Source organism: Brachypodium distachyon, chromosome 1, assembly GCF_000005505.3.
Source record: "Brachypodium distachyon strain Bd21 chromosome 1, Brachypodium_distachyon_v3.0, whole genome shotgun sequence".
NCBI classification, from domain to species: Eukaryota; Viridiplantae; Streptophyta; class Magnoliopsida; order Poales; family Poaceae; genus Brachypodium; species Brachypodium distachyon.
Window position 1 is genome coordinate 46958795 of NC_016131.3, and position 19394 is coordinate 46978188.

At 47.3% G+C, this 19394-nt stretch overlaps 3 protein-coding genes and 1 pseudogene across 3 annotated transcripts; 3 read left to right on the forward strand and 1 right to left on the reverse strand.

Annotated features, from left to right (window-relative positions):
* Positions 1–1560: 1560 nt before the first annotated feature.
* LOC104582233 (bisdemethoxycurcumin synthase) lies at positions 1561–2505 on the forward strand. Its single transcript, XM_024457822.1, is given in 3 exon segments — positions 1561–1741; positions 1821–1984; positions 1987–2505. Coding segments are annotated over 3 exon segments (741 nt in total). The 3' UTR covers positions 2383–2505.
* Positions 2506–3516: 1011 nt separating this feature from the next.
* On the forward strand, positions 3517–4368 carry LOC104581636. Its single transcript, XM_010229684.3, has one exon. The coding sequence runs from the start codon at positions 3676–3678 to the stop codon at positions 4198–4200; it is 525 nt and encodes a 174-aa protein (XP_010227986.2). The 5' UTR covers positions 3517–3675; the 3' UTR covers positions 4201–4368.
* A 1909-nt stretch (positions 4369–6277) lies between these two features.
* Positions 6278–7889, reverse strand: LOC100840879 (bisdemethoxycurcumin synthase). The gene is made up of 3 exons (XM_003560985.2): positions 7831–7889; positions 7395–7601; positions 6278–7284 (listed from the first exon to the last, which is right to left on the reverse strand). The coding sequence occupies exons 2-3, from the start codon at positions 7573–7575 to the stop codon at positions 6278–6280; spliced, it is 1188 nt and encodes a 395-aa protein (XP_003561033.1). The 5' UTR covers positions 7576–7601; positions 7831–7889.
* Positions 7890–14096: 6207 nt separating this feature from the next.
* Positions 14097–16390, forward strand: LOC100841186 (annotated as a pseudogene).
* Positions 16391–19394: the final 3004 nt, after the last annotated feature.

Genomic DNA, 19394 nt, shown 5'->3' on the forward strand with positions numbered 1-19394 from the left:
AAAGATCTCAAGGAGGTCCGGAAGGGTGGTACAGTCCTCCACCCTGGGCCGGATGAAGACCACCACATCGTCGGCGTAGAAGGAGGCAAGGCACCCCGAGGGGATGGAGCGGAATTGGGATAGGAGGCGCTCTCGTGAGGCAGCAAGGAAGAGGCTATTGAAAGCGTCCATCACGATGACAAAGAGCATAGGGGACAAGGGATCACCCTGTCTCAAACCACGGCGATGAACCACCTCACGACTAAGGCGACCATTGACAATAATCTGGGTGCTCGAGGTGGAGAGCATCAAAGAGATCAAGTCGCACCACATACGACCAAAACCGAGGTGGCGCAGGAGGTCCAAGAGAAAAGCCCAGGACACCAAATCAAAAGCACGCGCAATGTCCAGTTTGAAGAGCACCACGGATTGCTTGGAGATGTGTAACGACCTAGCCATTTGCTTCACAAGCATGAAGTTGTCATGAATGGCACGACCGCGGATGAAGGCGCACTGGTTGGGCGAAACCAGGGTCGGCAAGAGGGGGGCAAGCCGAAGAGATAACACCTTAATTAGCGACCAGCTTGGCAACCCCGTGTATCAAGCTAATAGGCCTGAAGTCTCGAACCTCCGTGGGGCAATTCTTCTTGGGGATAAGAGTGAGCAGTGCGCGGTTCAGATTATGAAAACCCGCACACCCCCCCCCCCCCCATGGAGCCAGTGGAATAGCTCGACGACCTCGCCCTTGATGATGGGCCAGCAGGAGGAAAAGAAGAGGCCGGTGAAGCCATCCGGGCCAAGGGCACGGTCGTGCGGCATAGTCCGGATAGCAGCCCAAATCTCCTCCTCCATGAACGGATCCTCAAGAGCACGCAGATCAAGGTGCGGGACCTGAAGGAAGTCAAAGTCCAAGGAGCGCGACCGGGTATCGGGGGAATCAAAAACTTCCTCAAAGAAGGAAGTGGTCGCCTCCATAATATCCTCTTGATTGACCACGTCCTGACCTCCATGGTGGAGCTGCGCAATGAAGTTGAGCCTCCGACGAGCCCCGGCGTGGAAATGGAAGTAGGAGGTGTTGGCATCCCCATCCTGCAGCCAAGTGATTCGGGCCCTATGACGAGCAATAGTCCGTTGCAACGAACATAAAGCCAAATACTTGAGCTTAAGACTCCTGCGAAGCCAGGATTCCAGCAGGGAGAGGGAACGACGCTCCTGAGCGACCTCGAGCCGGAAGATGAGCTCAACAGCACAGTCAATCTGCAGCCGGAAGATGAGCTCAACGACACAATCAATAGTTCCATTCGTTCTTGGCTGACTTGTATATATAGTCTTCTCTTTCTGAAACAAGCCTCGTCAACTTGTATATTTAGACATGTAACTATTGATATTCTACCCTGACTCTACCCTTCCTTCGTGCGCAACCGCCACTTTGAGCAAGTATGGCTGTCAGGTTGTGTCACCGTGTACGTTACTGTCATGGATGACTAGCTTGTTTTTTTGCTTCTTTTATTTTAAAAACTCATCTCCAATCTCATTAATTCTCTCTATACACTAGCTGGCTGATCACTCTGCTCCGAGGCCATGGCAAGCACCTTGCGTGAGATCCGTCGTCAGCAGCGTGCGGACGGGCATGCGGCCGTGCTGGCCATTGGCACGGCGAACCCGCCCAGCTGCGTGTTCTAGGACGAGTATCCCGACTACTACTTCCGTGTCACCAAGAACGAGCATCTCACTGATCTCAAACACAAACTCAAGACAATGTGTAAGCAGAAGCCTGATCTGGTTTGCTTGATCAAGCACGTTGTTTTAATTGTTTGTTTCCTTTCCTAATTATTAATCAGGTGAGAAGTCGGGCGTGGAGAAGCGTTTCTTCCACCACACGGAGGAGCTACTGGCCGCCCACCCTCATTTCCTCGACCGCCGGAAGCCGTCCCTCGACGACCGTCTCAGTATCGTGGCTGCCGCTGCTCCGGCGCTCGCCGCGTCAGCCGCCACCAAGGCCATAGTCAATTTCACCTGGCGGCGGATAACATCGAACAATGTCTGTCGGACGCATTCAATCCGCTGCTTGGAGTTGCCGGTGTTGAATGGAATGACCTCTTCTGGGCAGTGCACCCTGGCAGTACCAGTGCCATCTTGGACAACATCGACATTGCCCTCCGGTTGGATCCGGGGAAGTTGGAGGCGAGCCGGACTGTGCTGAGGGAGTACGGCAACATGCTTGGCGCGACGATCTTCTTCGTGCTCGATGAGCAGCGCCGGCGGATGGAGGAGGAAGGAGAAGGGGGTGAGTGGGGTGTGCTGATGGGATTTGGACCTGGGTTCACTATTGAGACCATGGTGCTGCATGCTACTAGCGATCTCAAGAACAAATTAGCACTTCATGAAGATCGTATCGAATAAAATCACCAATTGTAGTTATGTTATTCCGTAAAAAAAACACAGTTATGTTATTGTTACAGCATTGCAGCTTCACCTTTTGGTGGCTCTGTGCGGATGTTCTTTTAGAAGGACAGAGACCGAAATTTGGACAACAAAATTGTTCCAACGTACTGATGAGGACATCCCAACTAATGATACAACCACAGCCCCTACAGCACCTACACCTCAAGTACCGGAAATACATGGACCACTTACTAGAGCTCGTGCACGACAACTAAATTATCAGTTACTTTCGTTCCTCGGTACTTCATTTAATATTAATGAAAATATGCTGCTGTTTAAGATGGGTTCTTTTATGTGTTTTAGGAATGAAGGACCTAGTTTGGACCTCAAGGATCAGCGTTGGACAGCAAACCATGGAGGTGGCAGCAAGGTGGTGGGAGGTAGCTCAAGTGTTGATTTCAGAACATTGAAACCGCCATAAAGAGATGAGAAGAAGGCCGCATCCTCTTCATCAATGGGATTTCGGCCAAGTGGAGGATTCCCCCTCCAATGGGTATCTATGGGCCAAAGATGAGGGTTAAAACCTTGTTTTATCGGGCCTAAGGCCATGTAATAGGGTCCAGCCAATTTTTAGATATTTTCGTTGTGTTTTAGGAGGATTCCTAGGCCGTTTCGGACTCCCACAAGGGCCTGGCCGAAAACCACCTAGTTCCCCTCCTATTTATACCCCATGAGCCCCCCTATGGAGCCTTGGGTTTTGATTAGATAAAGTTTAGCCTTTGCTACTTTCGTGTAATCGCGTGTGTCGGTTAGACCACCTGTTTTACCGTCATCAAGACTCCAACTATATTGAGTATTCAGATTCGTGAACCTTCATATCTCCTATTCGCAATTTCAGATTGTTTTTTATCTTGTTCTTGCCTGTTATTCGATTGCTTGCAGGAACAAAGACCTTCGTGGTCAGGTTGATCGTGCCCCCGTGGGATCAATAACTTTCTGGAGTTGGTGTATCGATCGCTAAGGCGCTGCCTCCTAAGTTATAGTCGGATCGTCAACGTCACCTCCTACCAAATCGATAATTAGGTATCTCATCGAAAAATTGGGACACCCTCGAGACTATCACGTACTGTTCGATCTGCGATATTTAATATTTTAGGATATGAAATTACTGAAAAGATAAATCCGGATAGATAAATATCCGAGGATTCTGTTCGATCTGCGAGGTTGCTGGCTGCATACATACCTCTGTCCTCCCGGTCAAAAATTGCGGCGAGACAGATTGAAGTTCCAATCGAATCCCGGAGTTCATCGATGGCAGAAGAGGCGGCGGCATCCGCCGAGATCAAGCCAGAGCAGGTCCAGGCCGCCATGATGGATCGCACCCGCCTGAACTGCGGGCTAGATGCCCAAATCGCGAGATGTCCAGGCGAAACCCGCCAGCAGCTGCGCGACCTGGCCAACACGCGCATGCTCAAGGACGAGATCTCCGCCGAGCTCTCCGACCTCGGCCGCATCCTCGACGGCGTCACGCGCGGGAACCTCTCGGTCATGGAGGAGATCCCGCCGTCCCGGCTGGACGACCTCCTCGGCGTCCGGACGGAGCGGGTCGCCAGGTACCGCGGCGTCCCCATCGGAAGGAGGATGGACTTCGAAGCCGCGCGGCGCGCCTTCTTGTTCGTCCTCTCCGGAAAAGGCGGCAGCATGGTCATGGCGGCATCGCCCGGTCAGCCGAACGCTGCTGCAACGGCAGCCGCCGAGGTAGGCGCCGGAGATGCCGCTACGTCTCTCGCAGCGCTGGAGTTAGGATCTGCCTCGACTCGCAGCCCCCACATGTAATTTGTTTTTGCTGCTAGGTTCAATTATTAGTCGGGATTTGGGAATCGATCAAATCTATGATTCGGTAGCAATCGATCTTTGGTTCTGTTTTGTATCGGTATCTGTTAAAGAATTTCTCTGGAGCACACGCCATGGGCAATCCATCTAGAACTAATTAGTTGGTGTGAATTAGGCCCCTTTCGGTTGCTCTCCATGCTCCCGAAATCCCCAGATCTTAGCTCTGCGCTGAGCTCTTTTTTTTTTTTTGGAGGCGCTCTGTGCTGAGCTCTGAATTCCTTTCTTGGCTGCCACCCCACCAGAATGGAGTATGCTGGAGTAGTAAACATTTTGGAAAGAGTTTGGTTGTCCCCAATGTTAACAAAAAATAAATGAACAAGCATTGATTGGCTAGCATGGCATATGCCAAATTAGGGTTTTCTTTTTAGCCTCAACTGGGATACAACTTGTAGCATCTCTGATCGCCAAACCTCCCGGTACACCTGATGGCATTTGGACCCTCGTGTTGGCCACACACACCTGTCCTCTGCTTTTTCTTAATCTCTGTACACGTACTGTGTCCCTCTGCTAATCACTCCTGTCCCATGTGCCATCTTTCCCACCCTGTCTCCTCTCTCTCGCGCGCGCGTCCCTATGCTCCCCCACCCCTCTGCGCTGCTGCAGCCAGCACGGGCTCAGGCGCAAGGCCGCGAGCACCAGGCGGCCTCGGCCTCCGCTGCCGCCGCCCCCACCTCGATCCGGCCCGGCGCCTCTAGCACCCACCTCGGATCTGGCCGGCGCCGCGCGCCCCCACGTCGGATCCGGCCAGCGCCGTCCGCCCCCACCTCGATGGCTTCCTGCTGCGCGTCTCCGCGTCGGGGGGGAGGGGGGGGGGGGGGGGGGGGCAGGAGGCGAGGATCGCTCGTGGTGGGAAGGGAGAGAAGATCAGACTGATTTCTACTGATTTGCACTAATTTTCGTCTGATGTTTTGGATTGATTTTGTACCGACGGTAATTTTGACTATTTGCATATGGCAAGAGTTTCTGCCTCCTGTGATATCTTTGCTTTGATTTTCTCCAAAGAGTCTTTTTTAAGCCTTGTTTGCTACTTTTACTTTTACGGTGTGGAGCATTATCCACTTCAAATTGAAAAACACTATAAATCTCAAAAAATTGTTTGATAGAAAGGAATTAGAGACTTCAAATTGCAAAACACTATAAATCTCAAAATTTGTTTGATTGGGAGGAATTAGAGAAGATTATCTCTAATGTTTTTTCACAAAACACCTCATTTTTCTATCAATTAAAAACACTCGTCTTACTAGTGTTTTGAGTGTAAGGGTGTATTGAAAGTATTGGGTGAACATCTGGTCTCCTAAAATACCAATACATTAGTGACTAAACATACACTAAGACGGAGAAAAGGGATTTGGGGAATCCGGCGGCGTTTGCGGCGGAGGATTCTCGTCGGTGTGCAAGTTGGGGATCACACGCACAGTGAGGCCGAGGAGAACCCTCGAATCGATCGCACCATTCGTGTGTACCTACACAGCACGCTCACTTGGGCTCCACTGCCCTTTGTCGGCCCATGACCCAGTAACACGTAGAGAAAATGGGCCCAAATCCCTCTTCCCAGTACTAAGGATAATATATGATGGTATTCTAAAAAAAGAGAAAAATACATGATGTGTGTCTATTCGCTAAAAAAAATTATGATGTCTGTCTATATTTTAGGCGCTTGATTTTTAAGTAACCGGCTAATCTCAGATAGTATTAGAGCCGTCGAATTAGTATTTGGACGACATCCCTATTCACTCCTCTCCGTGATTCGTCCCGAATCTTAAAACAAGCTCTAGAACTAACGGCCGAGCAATTAACTCATCCTAACAAATATCAAGCAAGTTAGATATAACAAACCGTTATATGATATTCTAAAAGAAGAGTGCAGTGAAATATACTGATTGCACAAAGTACGTAGGAACAATTTGTTTGTGTAACTTTGGATCTCTGTCATGCATAATGTAATAAAGCAGAAAATAGAGGGTGTAATAATAACATAAACGTGCTTGGTGATTTTATTCGATAGGAGCTTAATGAAGTGCTAATTTTTCTTGAGCTCGCTAGTCGCATGCAGCACCATGGTCTCAATAGTAAACCCAGGTCCAAAGCCCATCATCACACCCCACTCACCTCCTTCCCCTTCCTCCTCCTCCATTCGCCGGCGTTGCTCGTCGAGCACGAAGATGATCGTCGCGCCAAGCATGTTACCGTACTCTCTTAGCACGGTCCGGCTCGCCGCCAACTTCCCAGGCTCCAACCGAAGGGCCCTATCGATGTTGTCCAAGATGGCACTGATTCCGGGGTGCACCGCCCAGAAGAGGTCATTCCATTCAACGGCATCAACTGATCCAAACAACGGCCCGAATGCGTCCGACAGACATCGTTTGATGTTCTCCGCCGCTATTGGTATTAGCTCCCTCGTGAAAATATGCCCGTCGAGGCCGCCTTCCGTGAGTTTCATGGTGAGCACGTGCCCAGTGTTCGGTATCACCGTCTGCAAGGCGGATACCATCTCAAAAAGCGGATGCTCGACAGGGTCGTAGGCATCAGCGCCGACAATGACCGCGCCGGCCCCATCGCCGAAGGTCGCCTGGCCGACGAGAGTGTGTGGGTAAGTCTCCTCGGGGCCACGGAAGGCCACGATGGTCAGCTCCACGCAGACCACCAGGACCCGTGCCCCACGGTTGTTCTCGGCCAGGTCCTTGGCGAGCCGCAGCGAGGCAGACCCGGCGGAGCAGCCTTTGAGGTGGAGCAATGTGCGGAGAACGGAGGCGTGGAGCCCGAGGAGGGAGGCGAGGACAAGGTCGGCGCCGGGGGCGTGCGCGCCGGAGTTGGTGCTGACGACAAGGTGGGTGATGTCGGTGGCTGGACGGCCCCACTTGGCTATGGCCTTGGCGGCAGCTGACGCGGCGAGCTCCGGAGCAGCGGCGCCCGCGATGCTGAGACGGTCGTCGAGGGATGGCTTCCCGCGGTCCAGGAAATGAGGGTGCGCGTCCAGTAGCTCCTCCGTGTGGTGAAAGAAACGCTTCACCGTGCATGTTTTATCAACTGATTCAGTAATTGATTAGGAAAGGGAAACAACAATTGATACAGACAACCGGCTTTGTTCAAACAAATCAGATGATATATAGGCTTGTGTATGTCATGATTCTGCTTACACATTGTCTTTAATTTGTGTTTGAGGTCAGTGAGATGTTCGCTCTTGGTAACACGGAAGTAGTAGTCGCGATACTCGTCCTGGGACACGCAGTTGGGCGGGTTCGCCGTGCCAATGGCCAGCACGGCCGCATGGCCGTCCGCACGCTGCTGACGGCGGATCTCCCGCAGGGTGTTTGCCATGGCCTCGGAGCAGAGCCAACAACAAGCTGGTGTATACAGAGAAATTATTTTATGAGATTGAAGATGAGTTTTACTATAGAGAAGCAAAAACAAGTCATATATATATATCCATGACAGTAACGTGCACAGTGACACAACCACATGCATGCATGCGCACGAAGGAGGGTAGAGTCAGGATCTAAATATACAACACAATTCATGCTGATGACGCTCGTTTCATCAGGAATAGTCAGGCAAGAACGAATGGGAAAATACCTATATATTCAGTTCGACGAAGACAGATGGAGGAGAAGGGGCAAGACTGCCAAAGATTGTTTGCTTCGCGAGATGTGAGGGTTCGAAGGAGGAGGTGGACAGTATTTATAAGGACATAGGGAGTACAAGGCAGGGGCAGAGTTGCCGACGGAAGCATGTACACCGGTCTCAGTAGGTGCTCCACGGACTCTCTTCCTCGAACACGCGCATACACACGCTAGTTTAGAATCAGGGCCCGCGGTCTCTCCTAGGATCGATGTATCCAACTATAGTTTTATTTAAAGCAAATTTTGCATAGAGTGTCGTAAGCCAAGATTGGTCAAACACCAGATAACCTCTTACTAGCAAGGAGAAATTACAAAAAAAAAACATCACGATTGGGGCGACATTCTAGAAAAGCCACTTGCTTTGTACTTTTACAAGTTATCACCGCTTTTGAGGCTCGAATATTTTGATGTTAAAACATTCGCATCATCGACCAACAATTTTACATACAACCATTCTAATAACTTGTACGAAGTATGTAACGATACTCCACATGGACCACATTCATATATTTTATACTACTCATCTCTTTTCTCTAGTTTTGTCTTGGATTTTGTGCAACTCTCGTAAGAAGTTTAACTAACGAATGACCATCTCTCTCCTAATCATTACCTTGCCACATGGGATTTCGATAATGTGGCAATTGCTTACCCACGGTGACATGACACTATTGGAAATGTTCTAAACTAGTTGAACTCCCTTGCGATCGTCTCCATATGGTTGGACCCATAGACAAAAAATATGCAGCTCCACATGTTGTAGAATGGATCAGCTACAATCCAATGAACCACCAAATGAATGACTTGCATAAAAATTGGAAAAATATTTTATTAAAAATAAGATCATTTTGGCAATTCCATAGTGACCAACAAACAACGCAAGCACCCATTTGTGTATAAGCAATTTAGTTGGTCAACATAACCCTGTGAGCCCACTTTCCAAACATACCCGAAACATAACGGGGTGGTGGAAGATTAAACTTAAGTCACGTAAATGACTCGCCACATAGTTCAAGTCATGAAGAGATCATGAAGAGATTAAAATTAAGTCGTGTTGTTTGGTTGGGTGCGATCTCTCGCCTAAGAGAGAAACTACTAGAGCCCATTTCCTAGTTCCAGTTCCTTATTTCTCTACATGCCTCAACATGTTTCCTAAATCTTGTTTCATGTATTTCAAAGTGTCATTACTAAGAACTTGTTTACGAGCTTAACGAGTTATTATTTACTAAGTAATCAATCATCTAGGTTTCGTGAAGTATTCATTAACTAATGAAATCCTCATCTACAAAAAGTTTGCACCAGGAATCTCCACCTCATAGTCACAAAGCACAACAAGGGCATCTCACCAATAACCTAGTTAAATTTTCCATTACAACAACAGAGGAAGCCATATCAACATGCTCGTATTCAATCCAAAAATAAAGACATAAATATTTTGCACAACGAAACGCTATTCAGCAAGTAGATACAAAAGATATACAAATTTTGTCCAACTTGGTGGTATTCAACATGCATAGAAAACAATATGTACTCTCTTGGTCTGGTCATGTAAAACATATTATGTGGGTAGTTGATATATGTCTTTGACTAATAATAATTTTGTAATTTCATGGGCATGAAAGTTATATGACATTAACTTGATGTTATTATATTGGATTCAAAAGTATCTACTTATGATTGTGATTTCTAATCACATAAGCCATTTCCATAGCGTAATTGTATGTCACGGTTTTCTATTAATTACTACTCCCTCCGTTCCTAAATCGTGTCTTAAATTTGCCAAAATCTTGATGTATCTATTCTTAAAAAGCGTCTAAATACATGTAATATTTCGACAAGAATTTAGAAACAGAGGTAGTAATATATAAGTCCAAATGAGTAAAATATTTTATATTATGTACTCCATCCGTCCCAAAATAAGTGACGTGGATGTGTGTAGATTCTTATACAAATCCACATCACTTATTTTGGGACGGAGGGAGTACAAACTTTAAGTATTTGTCAACCAAAACTAACAATTTTTACTATAGGTTGTATATAACTAATTAACTAGTAAATGTAAGTACCAATGATAAGGAGTTAGTGCTTGGTGATAAAATGGTTACGGAGTACTTGTTCCTGCCTTCATTGGTTAGACTTGATGACGTGGTGTTTACTCTCTAATATGAATATGGTTGGTCTGGCCTTCATTGGACCAGAGAATGTCATCACACATGCAACATGAAGGCATTGCTTTGGAAGAGGATGTCGGTGAATTGCTTCCCGGAGTAGTTTTGGTTGCACCAATCACTGCTCGTGGGTAGTGTCATAGGGGCTCATGTCATTTATTTCTAGTAGTCATAGTGGTTGCACAGTTCTTCCCACTTCTTGTTTTTCTTATTGTAACCATTATGATCAAATGGGTGCATCATTTATATGTAGAAACAAAGACATAATAAAATTTGACCTTGTTCTATAGCATATCAATCTACCCAGAAGTCCAAACTGTCATTGTACCATACATCAACTTGGCATGCAAACTCAAATTTCTTAAATACTACTGAACATTTGTGAAGTATGCATTGTCTGACGAAACAAAGGGCGTCATAGAAAGCTTGTGGTAGGAATATTGACCACATCATGGAAAAAAAGAAGAGCATCTTCGCCAAACCTGGTTAAAGTGCTCATGACACATCGACAACCTCATTATAAGTTACCGCCCATTGAGTTGCTATTCAGCAAGTGGATACAAATAAATACAACTTCCATCCAACTTGATGGTATTCAAAATGTAGAACACAAAAAGCATACGTACTCTCTTGGTTCGGTTATATATAGCATATTATGATTGGTTAATAAGATAATGCTTTGGCGAACAGTTATTGGAGTAGTATGTAAGTTAATGTGTTATTAGATTTGCATTCAAAAGTGTCTACTCATGACTGATTTTATATCAAACAAAGCACATACTCATGTTGTTAGTCAAAGCTTTGTCTCAATCAATCAAATACTCTTTTACATCCACATGGAGAGTACATTTTCCAATTATTCTATACAAAGTTTCACACTAGTAGTTCTAAATCAAAACAAAAAAATTACTGTCCAGAAGCATATGGCGCCCTGGATGAAAAGCTAGCTGATGATTTAGTGTCATTTTTTGTTAGACAATCATGATTTTGGTTCGACAAACACGACCTCAAGAGTTAAGAAAGGAAAAAGGAGAGTACACTTCTCTCTTCCCAAAGTTGGTATTCCCTCCATCCAACAAAAAATGTCTTAAGTTTGTCAAAATTTGGATGTATCTAAACATGATTTAGTGTCTAGATGCATTCAAATTTAGTTAAAGTTGAGACAAATTTTCTTGAAAGCTGAAACATGGTGCACATTGTTTACCTGATCCTCTTGTTCGCCCATGCCAGTGCATATAAGGGCAACTCCAATAGTACATCTCGGCTGTTACTAAAGCATGCCACATAGGTTTTTTGATGATCGATGTGGATGGGAGAGAAAGTGAAAAAATGAAGTACCTGTTACTTGTACAAGAAACTGCTTGGACTCTTGTATCAAGACACTAGTAACAACCAAATATTTGTTGGAGAGACGACTTGTTACTAAAACACTTGGTTGGTGGGCTCCATCATCTCACATGAATCTTTAGATTTTTAATGTTAGTACCAACTCTTAGTAACGATCTATTGGAGAAGCTGTTACTAGTCATAAGTTAAATATTCTTCTTTCTCTTAGTAATGGCTATAGTATCCACTTATTCAAGATGCACTAATGAGAAGACGAAAAAGGTACTGTAGGCCACAGCCAGACTTGACCCATGGACCGTCGTCGATCGAAGGACTTGTAGATCGATCGATTGCTTAATTACTGACCGGCCGCCGCCCGCGTGCTGGTCGACCGTCGGGAAAGACTAGACCGGTGCGTGGGTCTTTGCAGGCTGGCAGCAAGAGCATGTGAGCTACGCTTATATGTCCTCTACGTGACACGTATCATCCGTGTAGACTAAACCAGGCCAGGACCCTGTACAAGTCCCGGTCCCGGTTCCGGTCCGGACAACAACACTGCACAGTTGTCGTAGATTTCATTGGAGTTTGAAGACGAAAATTTTATTGTCCATGTTGGTCCGAAGACTTGCGCATTGAGTACTACGGCCTTGTTCTGGAATGATGATGTGTCCTGGTTTTGACCTCGGAATATCACACTAGATTAGATTTTTTTTTTCTTTTGGCGGAAACCAATTGACTCGAGGGATAAAACGAAAAGTGATGCTAATTTGACGGGTTAACATGATAAAACCATGATATGATGGCCCTGATACCGCTTTTGGAATGGGCAAGGACCATTGGTGTCGAGCTTCAACAGTTAGGGGATGTAAAATATATGAACAAAAAGTCGATGATTACTTTCCAACAAATTAAGGAACCAAATACAGAGTATATACTTTTCTCTTTGGTTTCCGGACACTGTGTGTTGAAGGCGAAACACTACCCGAAGGGTTCTTTAACGGACACATCTTTTACTGGTACTGATCCTCTACGTGGCAAGCAATCGAGCATGGATTAGGGCTACTCAAGGCTGGAATCATCTACTAGCGAATTAGCACGGGTAAGGAGGTTCACATTCACACATGGAGAGATCCCTCGCGGACTTGAGTCCACGCCCTGCAGTTTCTCTCCACCGTCGGTTTATTTACTGCACGCCAGTAACATACTCGGTTTACAAATTTGCTAAAAAATGGATTATCTATTATAAAAAACGTCTGGACACGTGTGAAACGGATGGATTAGTATTTTGGAGCTAGCAAGCCCTGCCTTATCAAGCAACCAATCATCTACCATTTGTCAAGTATTCATTGACTGACGAAACATAATACTCCGTCTCCGTCAACGGAGAGTTCCACGGATCTTCATCGCATCGCTGCAAAACAAGAACGGCATCTCATCAAACCTGGTTAAACTACTCATTACAAGAAAACAGACACCCACACATATCAAAGTCCTATCATATTCAATGCAGAATTGAAGGATATACATTTTCCATGTAATCAGAGTTGCTATTCAGCAAGAAGATACAAAAATACATAGAACTTCCATCCAACTTGATGGTATTTCTTTTTTTCTGTCTTTGTTTTTTTGCGTAATTTTAGAAGTTTCCACACCCACTGTACGTCTGTACGTCATTGTACAATGTACCACACCATCAATTTAAGAGTCATTTTTTTCTTTCTGTAAAAAATCCTACGGAGGAGATACGTTAGCCGTTCTTTGAATTATTGAGCAACCAATCATTTACCAGTTGTGAAGTATTCATTTTGACTAACTGGACATGCATATCGAGTTCCCTGATGTATACCATGTATCTTCATTGATGTATCTTCCCCCCTCTTAGTTCCCTGTTCACAGCTTTGTATATAAATTAATTCTTTTTTCCCTTAAGTAATATGAAAAGCAGCGCTGCTACATTTTCGTCAAAAACAAAAGGGCATCAACTTGGTAAACTAATCTGCACTTGCGACATATATATCCAACCGGCTAATACTCCTCTTCATTGACGACGAATCAAAGGTTATACTCCTTCCGTGTAAAATGAGTCCATTTTTTCAGCATGCTAAGACAAATTAGCAGAGATATATACAACCTTTCGTCGTGAAACTCACCACCAGATAACTCCATGCCTCATCAGTCTTTTTTTCTCCTTTCTGAATGGTGGTTTGATGAAGCTCATCGATGCGCCTCCAATTTGCACCGAGACCGTCTCGGTGTCACGATCATGCTGGGATGGTGGCATATTTGGCTCGAGTGAAACCAGAGGGTGTTTCAATCACAGCATTTTTCTGTTGCCAAGCTCTGTGATCTTGCCTTCGATGAGCTCCTGACCTGGAAGCTTGCTGGTTGCAAGGTGGTTGCCTCCTTTAGATGATTGAGAGTTGTTGGTTTCACAGGGTTCGCCCTCCCAAAGCTCTTTCCTAGGCTGTTTTATGTTTTCTGTTTTTTTTCTTCTTCTTCTTCTATCTTAATCAATGAAATGCAGCGCTGCTGCCGTTTCGTCAAAAAAAAAACTCACCACTGGACACATCAAGTTTGCCCATCCATAGAACCCACAGACAAGTGACTCAATACAAGACTGAGATAAGCGTTCTTCAAGCGTGGTGCACAAATATGCATGCTCGTGTTAATCAGAGTGGGCTATAAAAACCCACTGGCAGGCTGCCCATCCATCACACTACGAGACGGCTACAAACTCCGGTACTGGATTACAACAATTATCTAGCTGCCTGCCTAGCTTTACCAACCATGCATGCAAAAAAGAGTACTAGTCGAGCTGAGAAGAGCCAAGACGTGGTCGTGGACCTCTATCCTTTCCTTCGCGAATACAACGGCGGCCGTATCGAGCGCCTCCTGCGCAGCACATTCGTCCCTTCCTCAGAGGACCCTTCCGCCAACCGCGGCGTCGCCACCAAGGACGTCGTCATCGACGCCGCCACCGGCGTCTCCGCCCGCCTCTTCCTCCCGACCCGTAGCGAGACCCCCAACAAGCTTATAACCAAGCTCCCCGTGGTCGTGTACATCCACGGCGGGTGCTTCTGCACGGAGAGCGCCTTCTGCAAGACGTACCACAACTACGCCAGGTCCCTGGCCTCCAACGCCGGCGCGCTCGTCGTGTCCGTGGAGTACCGTCTCGCCCCCGAGCACCCCGTACCGGCGGCCCACGACGACGCGTGGGCCGCGCTCCGGTGGGCCGCGTCCAACTCTGACCCCTGGCTGGCCCACCACGCGGACCCGGGCCGGGTCTTCGTAGCCGGCGACAGCGCCGGCGGCAACATCGCTTACCACACGGCCGTGCGCGCCAGCCAACATGGTTCCATGGACGTCCAAGGGCTGGTCATCGTGCAGCCGTACTTCAGGGGAGTTGACCGGCTGCCTTCGGAGACGAGCAATGAAGCCAACAACGCCGGGGTGTTGCCGGCGTGCCTCGTGGACCGGGTCTGGCCGTACGTCACGGGGGGTAGAGTTGGCAACGATGACCACCGGATTGACCCGACTGACGATGAGATCTCGTCGCTGACGTGCAAGCGTGTGCTTGTGGCCGTGGCTGGGAAGGACATGCTGCGGGAACGCGGCCTCCGGTTGGCCGCCCGGATTCGCTACTTCCGGCGGCCGCCGGCGATGATCGGACACGGCGACGACGACGATGATGACGATGTGACCGTGGTGGAGTCGGAGGGCGAGGACCACGGCTTCCATCTGTACAGCCCGCTTCGTGCCACGAGCAAGAAACTCATGGAGCATAGTGCCCTTCATAAATTTCCAGCGGACGAAGACGGCCGCCGACTCCTTGGCGCCTGAGCTGCCGGCCGCTTTCCTCCCGGAGCCGCACGAGCTGCGTAATTTGCATGCATGCGGACGGGAGGGTGCACTTCATAGTAAGAAGAAGAAGAAGACATCGGCCTGTGAGATGGGCTCTGCTCGGCCTTTTGTAGGCGTGCCTACTAGGCCGTATATGGACGTGTTTGGCTATGGGATGCCCATGAAAGTTTGGACTGGCCCAAGCTCTATGAAGCGTCCTAGTGCTTCGCTAAAAGTTGGACTGGGGAATCCATCTAAGATAAGGCATGGGTTGTTTTTGGGCCGAGGGAGGCCTAGTAAGGCCTGCATGGGCTCGTTCTCAGCACCAGGGCATGGTGGTTCTGTTGTCAACAACTTCTTCTTGTGGATCAAAGTTCCTCCGACTCCTCAAGTCAACACGAAGTGCCTGCAGTTCGACCATGGCGCTATGTCCCGCTAAAAAAAAAGGTTATGTGCTCTGTATGAATTTTATATCTGGTCCTCAATTGTTCTCTTGTAATACTTGTACAAATCTACAGTCCATCTATCTATTAAAAGGCCATGCCCTAACCTAAACCATTTGTCGGCGGGCTGATCCCGGATAGGTTCTTGACGACAAACATTAGCCAAGATGACGAAGTCAAAGTCGGCACAGGCATGTACGTCGGCATCCTTAAGCCAAACTAATACTAAGCCGGTATACCAAGTGTCTGCCGGCATGATTATCTTGTCTTATGAGATTGCAGAATAAGGACAGATACTCTGATCTCGACCAGCGCTGAGATGTCTCAACGGTCTTCTCCTCATCGTGTGGCGCAAATTAAAGCAGCGCTATCTTTATCGCGGAAAAGCAGTCGCTGCTTGCGTTGCGGTGCCAGGCGACTGCGCAAAGAAGCACCGAAAGAGAATCAGTGATGGAAGCCGGCAGACGGTTGCTGTACTTGTTGCAGGACGCCAGGAAAAGTAAAGTTGTCTTGTCCCCTACGGTGCCACCCGGAGGGAACCAAGGCGCATGCCCGGCGGGGCCCATAGAAGATAATGTTAGCCCTTGACCCACATGTCAGTGTGACATGGGCGGTCCATAAATAGAACACCACCCCTCTCAGGAGAGGGATCCAACACTTAGGCATCTAGGATTTTCCCCTTCTTCTTCTTCTTCTTCCTCAAGAATACAGCTCAAGGAGCGCCATTGTAGACCTCGGTATCTCGGCTTGAATAGGAGTGTTACCTCCAGAAGAGGGCTCCGAACCTGGGCTTGAATAGAAGTGTTACGCTGCTGGATGATATTCGGGAAACATTCGCAAATCTGAGGAGATTCCGAATGAAGCTAAACCCGACCAAGTGCACATTCGGTGTGCCGGTAGGGAAGCTGCTTGGGTTCCTGGTATCAAGCGAGGTATAGAAATGAGGTATGATAAAAGAGATTGGAGTTTGCCGGGTTTAGTGCTTTGGCGATTCTGACTTAGTAATCCAGCAAACTTCCGGCAATTGGGATGCATTGGATGCCAATATGGCGCTATACCGCTTCCATGTTCAGAAGATCAGTGGTCACTTCGAAGGGTGCGAATTCCATCATATACCACGGGCAGAGAATGAGGCAGCCGACACGCTGTCGAAGCTCGGCTCAACGCGACAAGCTATCCCGGCTGGTGTGGCACTGGAGCATTTACGCAAACCATCCATCAAGCCATCACCAGAATCGGAGTCTTTATCCCGGCAAGCTCAGAAGCTGACGCTACCCCAATGGACATTGACAGTCACGACGGTTCCGGTAACCCGGGGACTGAGCGCCCTAACTCGGCGGAAGCAATGTCGGTTGAGCCAATGGAGATAGACGAACCGGACGAGCCGGTTTTTGCTACTCGTCCCGTGCCGGCTTGGGCACAACCGATAATGTCTTATCTCAAAAATGGGAATCTCCCGGAAGAGGAAGTGTCGGCAAGGCAAATTCAGAGAAGGGAAAACGCCTACACTATTATCAATGGCGAGCTATACAAGAGAAGTGTTACTAACGTCTTGCAGCGATGCGTCGAGCCGGCAGAAGGGCAAGAGATACTTTGAGATATTCATCAGGGAGAGTGCGGTCGCCATGCGTCTTCAAGAACATTGGTGGGCAAGGCATTCCGGCACGGTTTCTACTGGCCGAGTGCGCGACAGGAAGCAGAAGACATGGTCCGGAAATGCAACGGTTGCCAAAGATATGCCCGCAAGATTCACATGCCGGCATCTGAGCTCAAGACTATTCCAATCACTTGGCCCTTTGTTGTTTGGTGTTTTGGACATGGTGGGACGTTTCAAGCAGGCGCGAGGAGGCATGACGCATATCTTGGTTATGGTTGACAAGTTTACCAAGTGGATTGAAGTGAAGCCGATACGAAAGTGCGACGGCAAGACCGCGTATCATTCTTGAAAGACATCATCTTGAGGTATGGTTACCCGCACGGTGTCATCACGGATAACAGAACGAACTTCACGGAAGGACCTTTTGCGCGATTTTGCGCGAAAAAGAAAACCGGCTGGACATCGCCTCCGTGGCACGTCTCAGTCCAACGGACAAGTTGAGAGAGCAAACAGCATGGTTCTAGCCGGCATAAAACCTCGGTTGATTGAGCCACTAGAACGCACTCCAGGATGTTGGTTAGATGAACTCCCAGTTGTGCTATGGATTCTCAAGACAACTCCAAATCGCTCTACAGGCTACACGCCATTTTTCCTCGTATACGGGGCGGAAGCTGTCTTACCAGCCGACATTGAACATGACTCTGCGAGTGACCATGTATACGGAGGCCGAGGTAAAAGAGACCCGAGAAAATGATGTCGACCTGCTCAAAGAATCAAGGGAATTGGCTCTATCTCGGTCGGCTATCTATCAACAACACCTAAAGCGTTATCACAGCCGGAGGATAAACCCGCGAGTATTCCAGGAAGGAGACCTCATGCTCCGACTTGTGCAGCGCATAGCCGGCATGCATAAACTGTCACCCCCATGGGAAGGACCCTTCATTGTGAGCAAAGCGCTACACAATGATTCCTACTATCTTATAGATGCGCAGGATCCCAAAGCAAACAGGATGGACAGGTCAGGCGAGGAGACCAAGAGGCCATGGAATGTAGCTTTGTTTCGTCCGTTCTATACTTGAAAGATGAGTATTTGTATCGTTTTTTCCCTTATGTTCAATGTTTTGAGACAATGAAATTATCCGCCGGATTCTTAAAAGGGACTCGGGGACTCCCATGCTATTTAAGTGTTGTATTGCAATTATCTATTTATATGTCGGCATGGCTTAGTTGTGTAATCTTATGTCGGTTTAGTAGTGTGCCGGTATTGAAAATCCCCTCTATGACTTCGTTGTTGTCTGCAACCCAGCTTCATGGCAAGCTAGAGATTGGGTACGAGATAACTGGACACATGAAAAACGATTGCGGAAACAAACAAAGAAGCGAGCCGAGATGCACGTTGTTTTACTTAACCCGGCATTTTATTCTTGTCTCGAGTATTGCCAAGCGAATTTGTCGAGTTTAACTTTTTGAAAGGGTTGTTCTATGACTTCGCGATTCATACGTCGAACGCCGACAACGCAGACTGTAACATCCCAATTTTCAAAACCCTTCATGTGCATTGCATATCATGAGCATCATGTCACTCTTGCATTTAATCACCTTTGAAAACCTTAAAATTTACCCAGAAACTCTTTTGCAAATAGTGCCTTGATTTGAATTTTGGCTTCGATCTTGCTTATGAGCATTATGTACTTTAACCCATGAAGGTTTTGGTATAAAAAGAGGTTGAATGCATATATATAGCTATCCCATATATTGGCCTTTGAAATTATTTCGAAAAACAATTTATTTTGATATTCTATAAGGCCCTAAAGGCTATTCTATAATCAAAAGTATTTTTAAATATTTTATTTTGAGGAAATTCTTGTTCCGAAAGTTAGATCATATGAAAATATGATTTTACAAATTTTGTTGCAATTTATTTGGAGTGATTTGGAGCTTTGAATCAATTTTAAGGTTCAAAAACAGAAAATAGAAAAAAGAAAAGAAAAACTGAAGCCGAATCGGACCGGATCGACCGGCCCAGCCCGAGCCGCCTGGACTCTCTCAATGACCGGCAGGCCCCGCCATCGTCCCTACCTCCAACCGCCTCCGGATTCCATGCCGCGCACGACCGCGAGTCTGCCCACGATGCCTCTCGCGATTT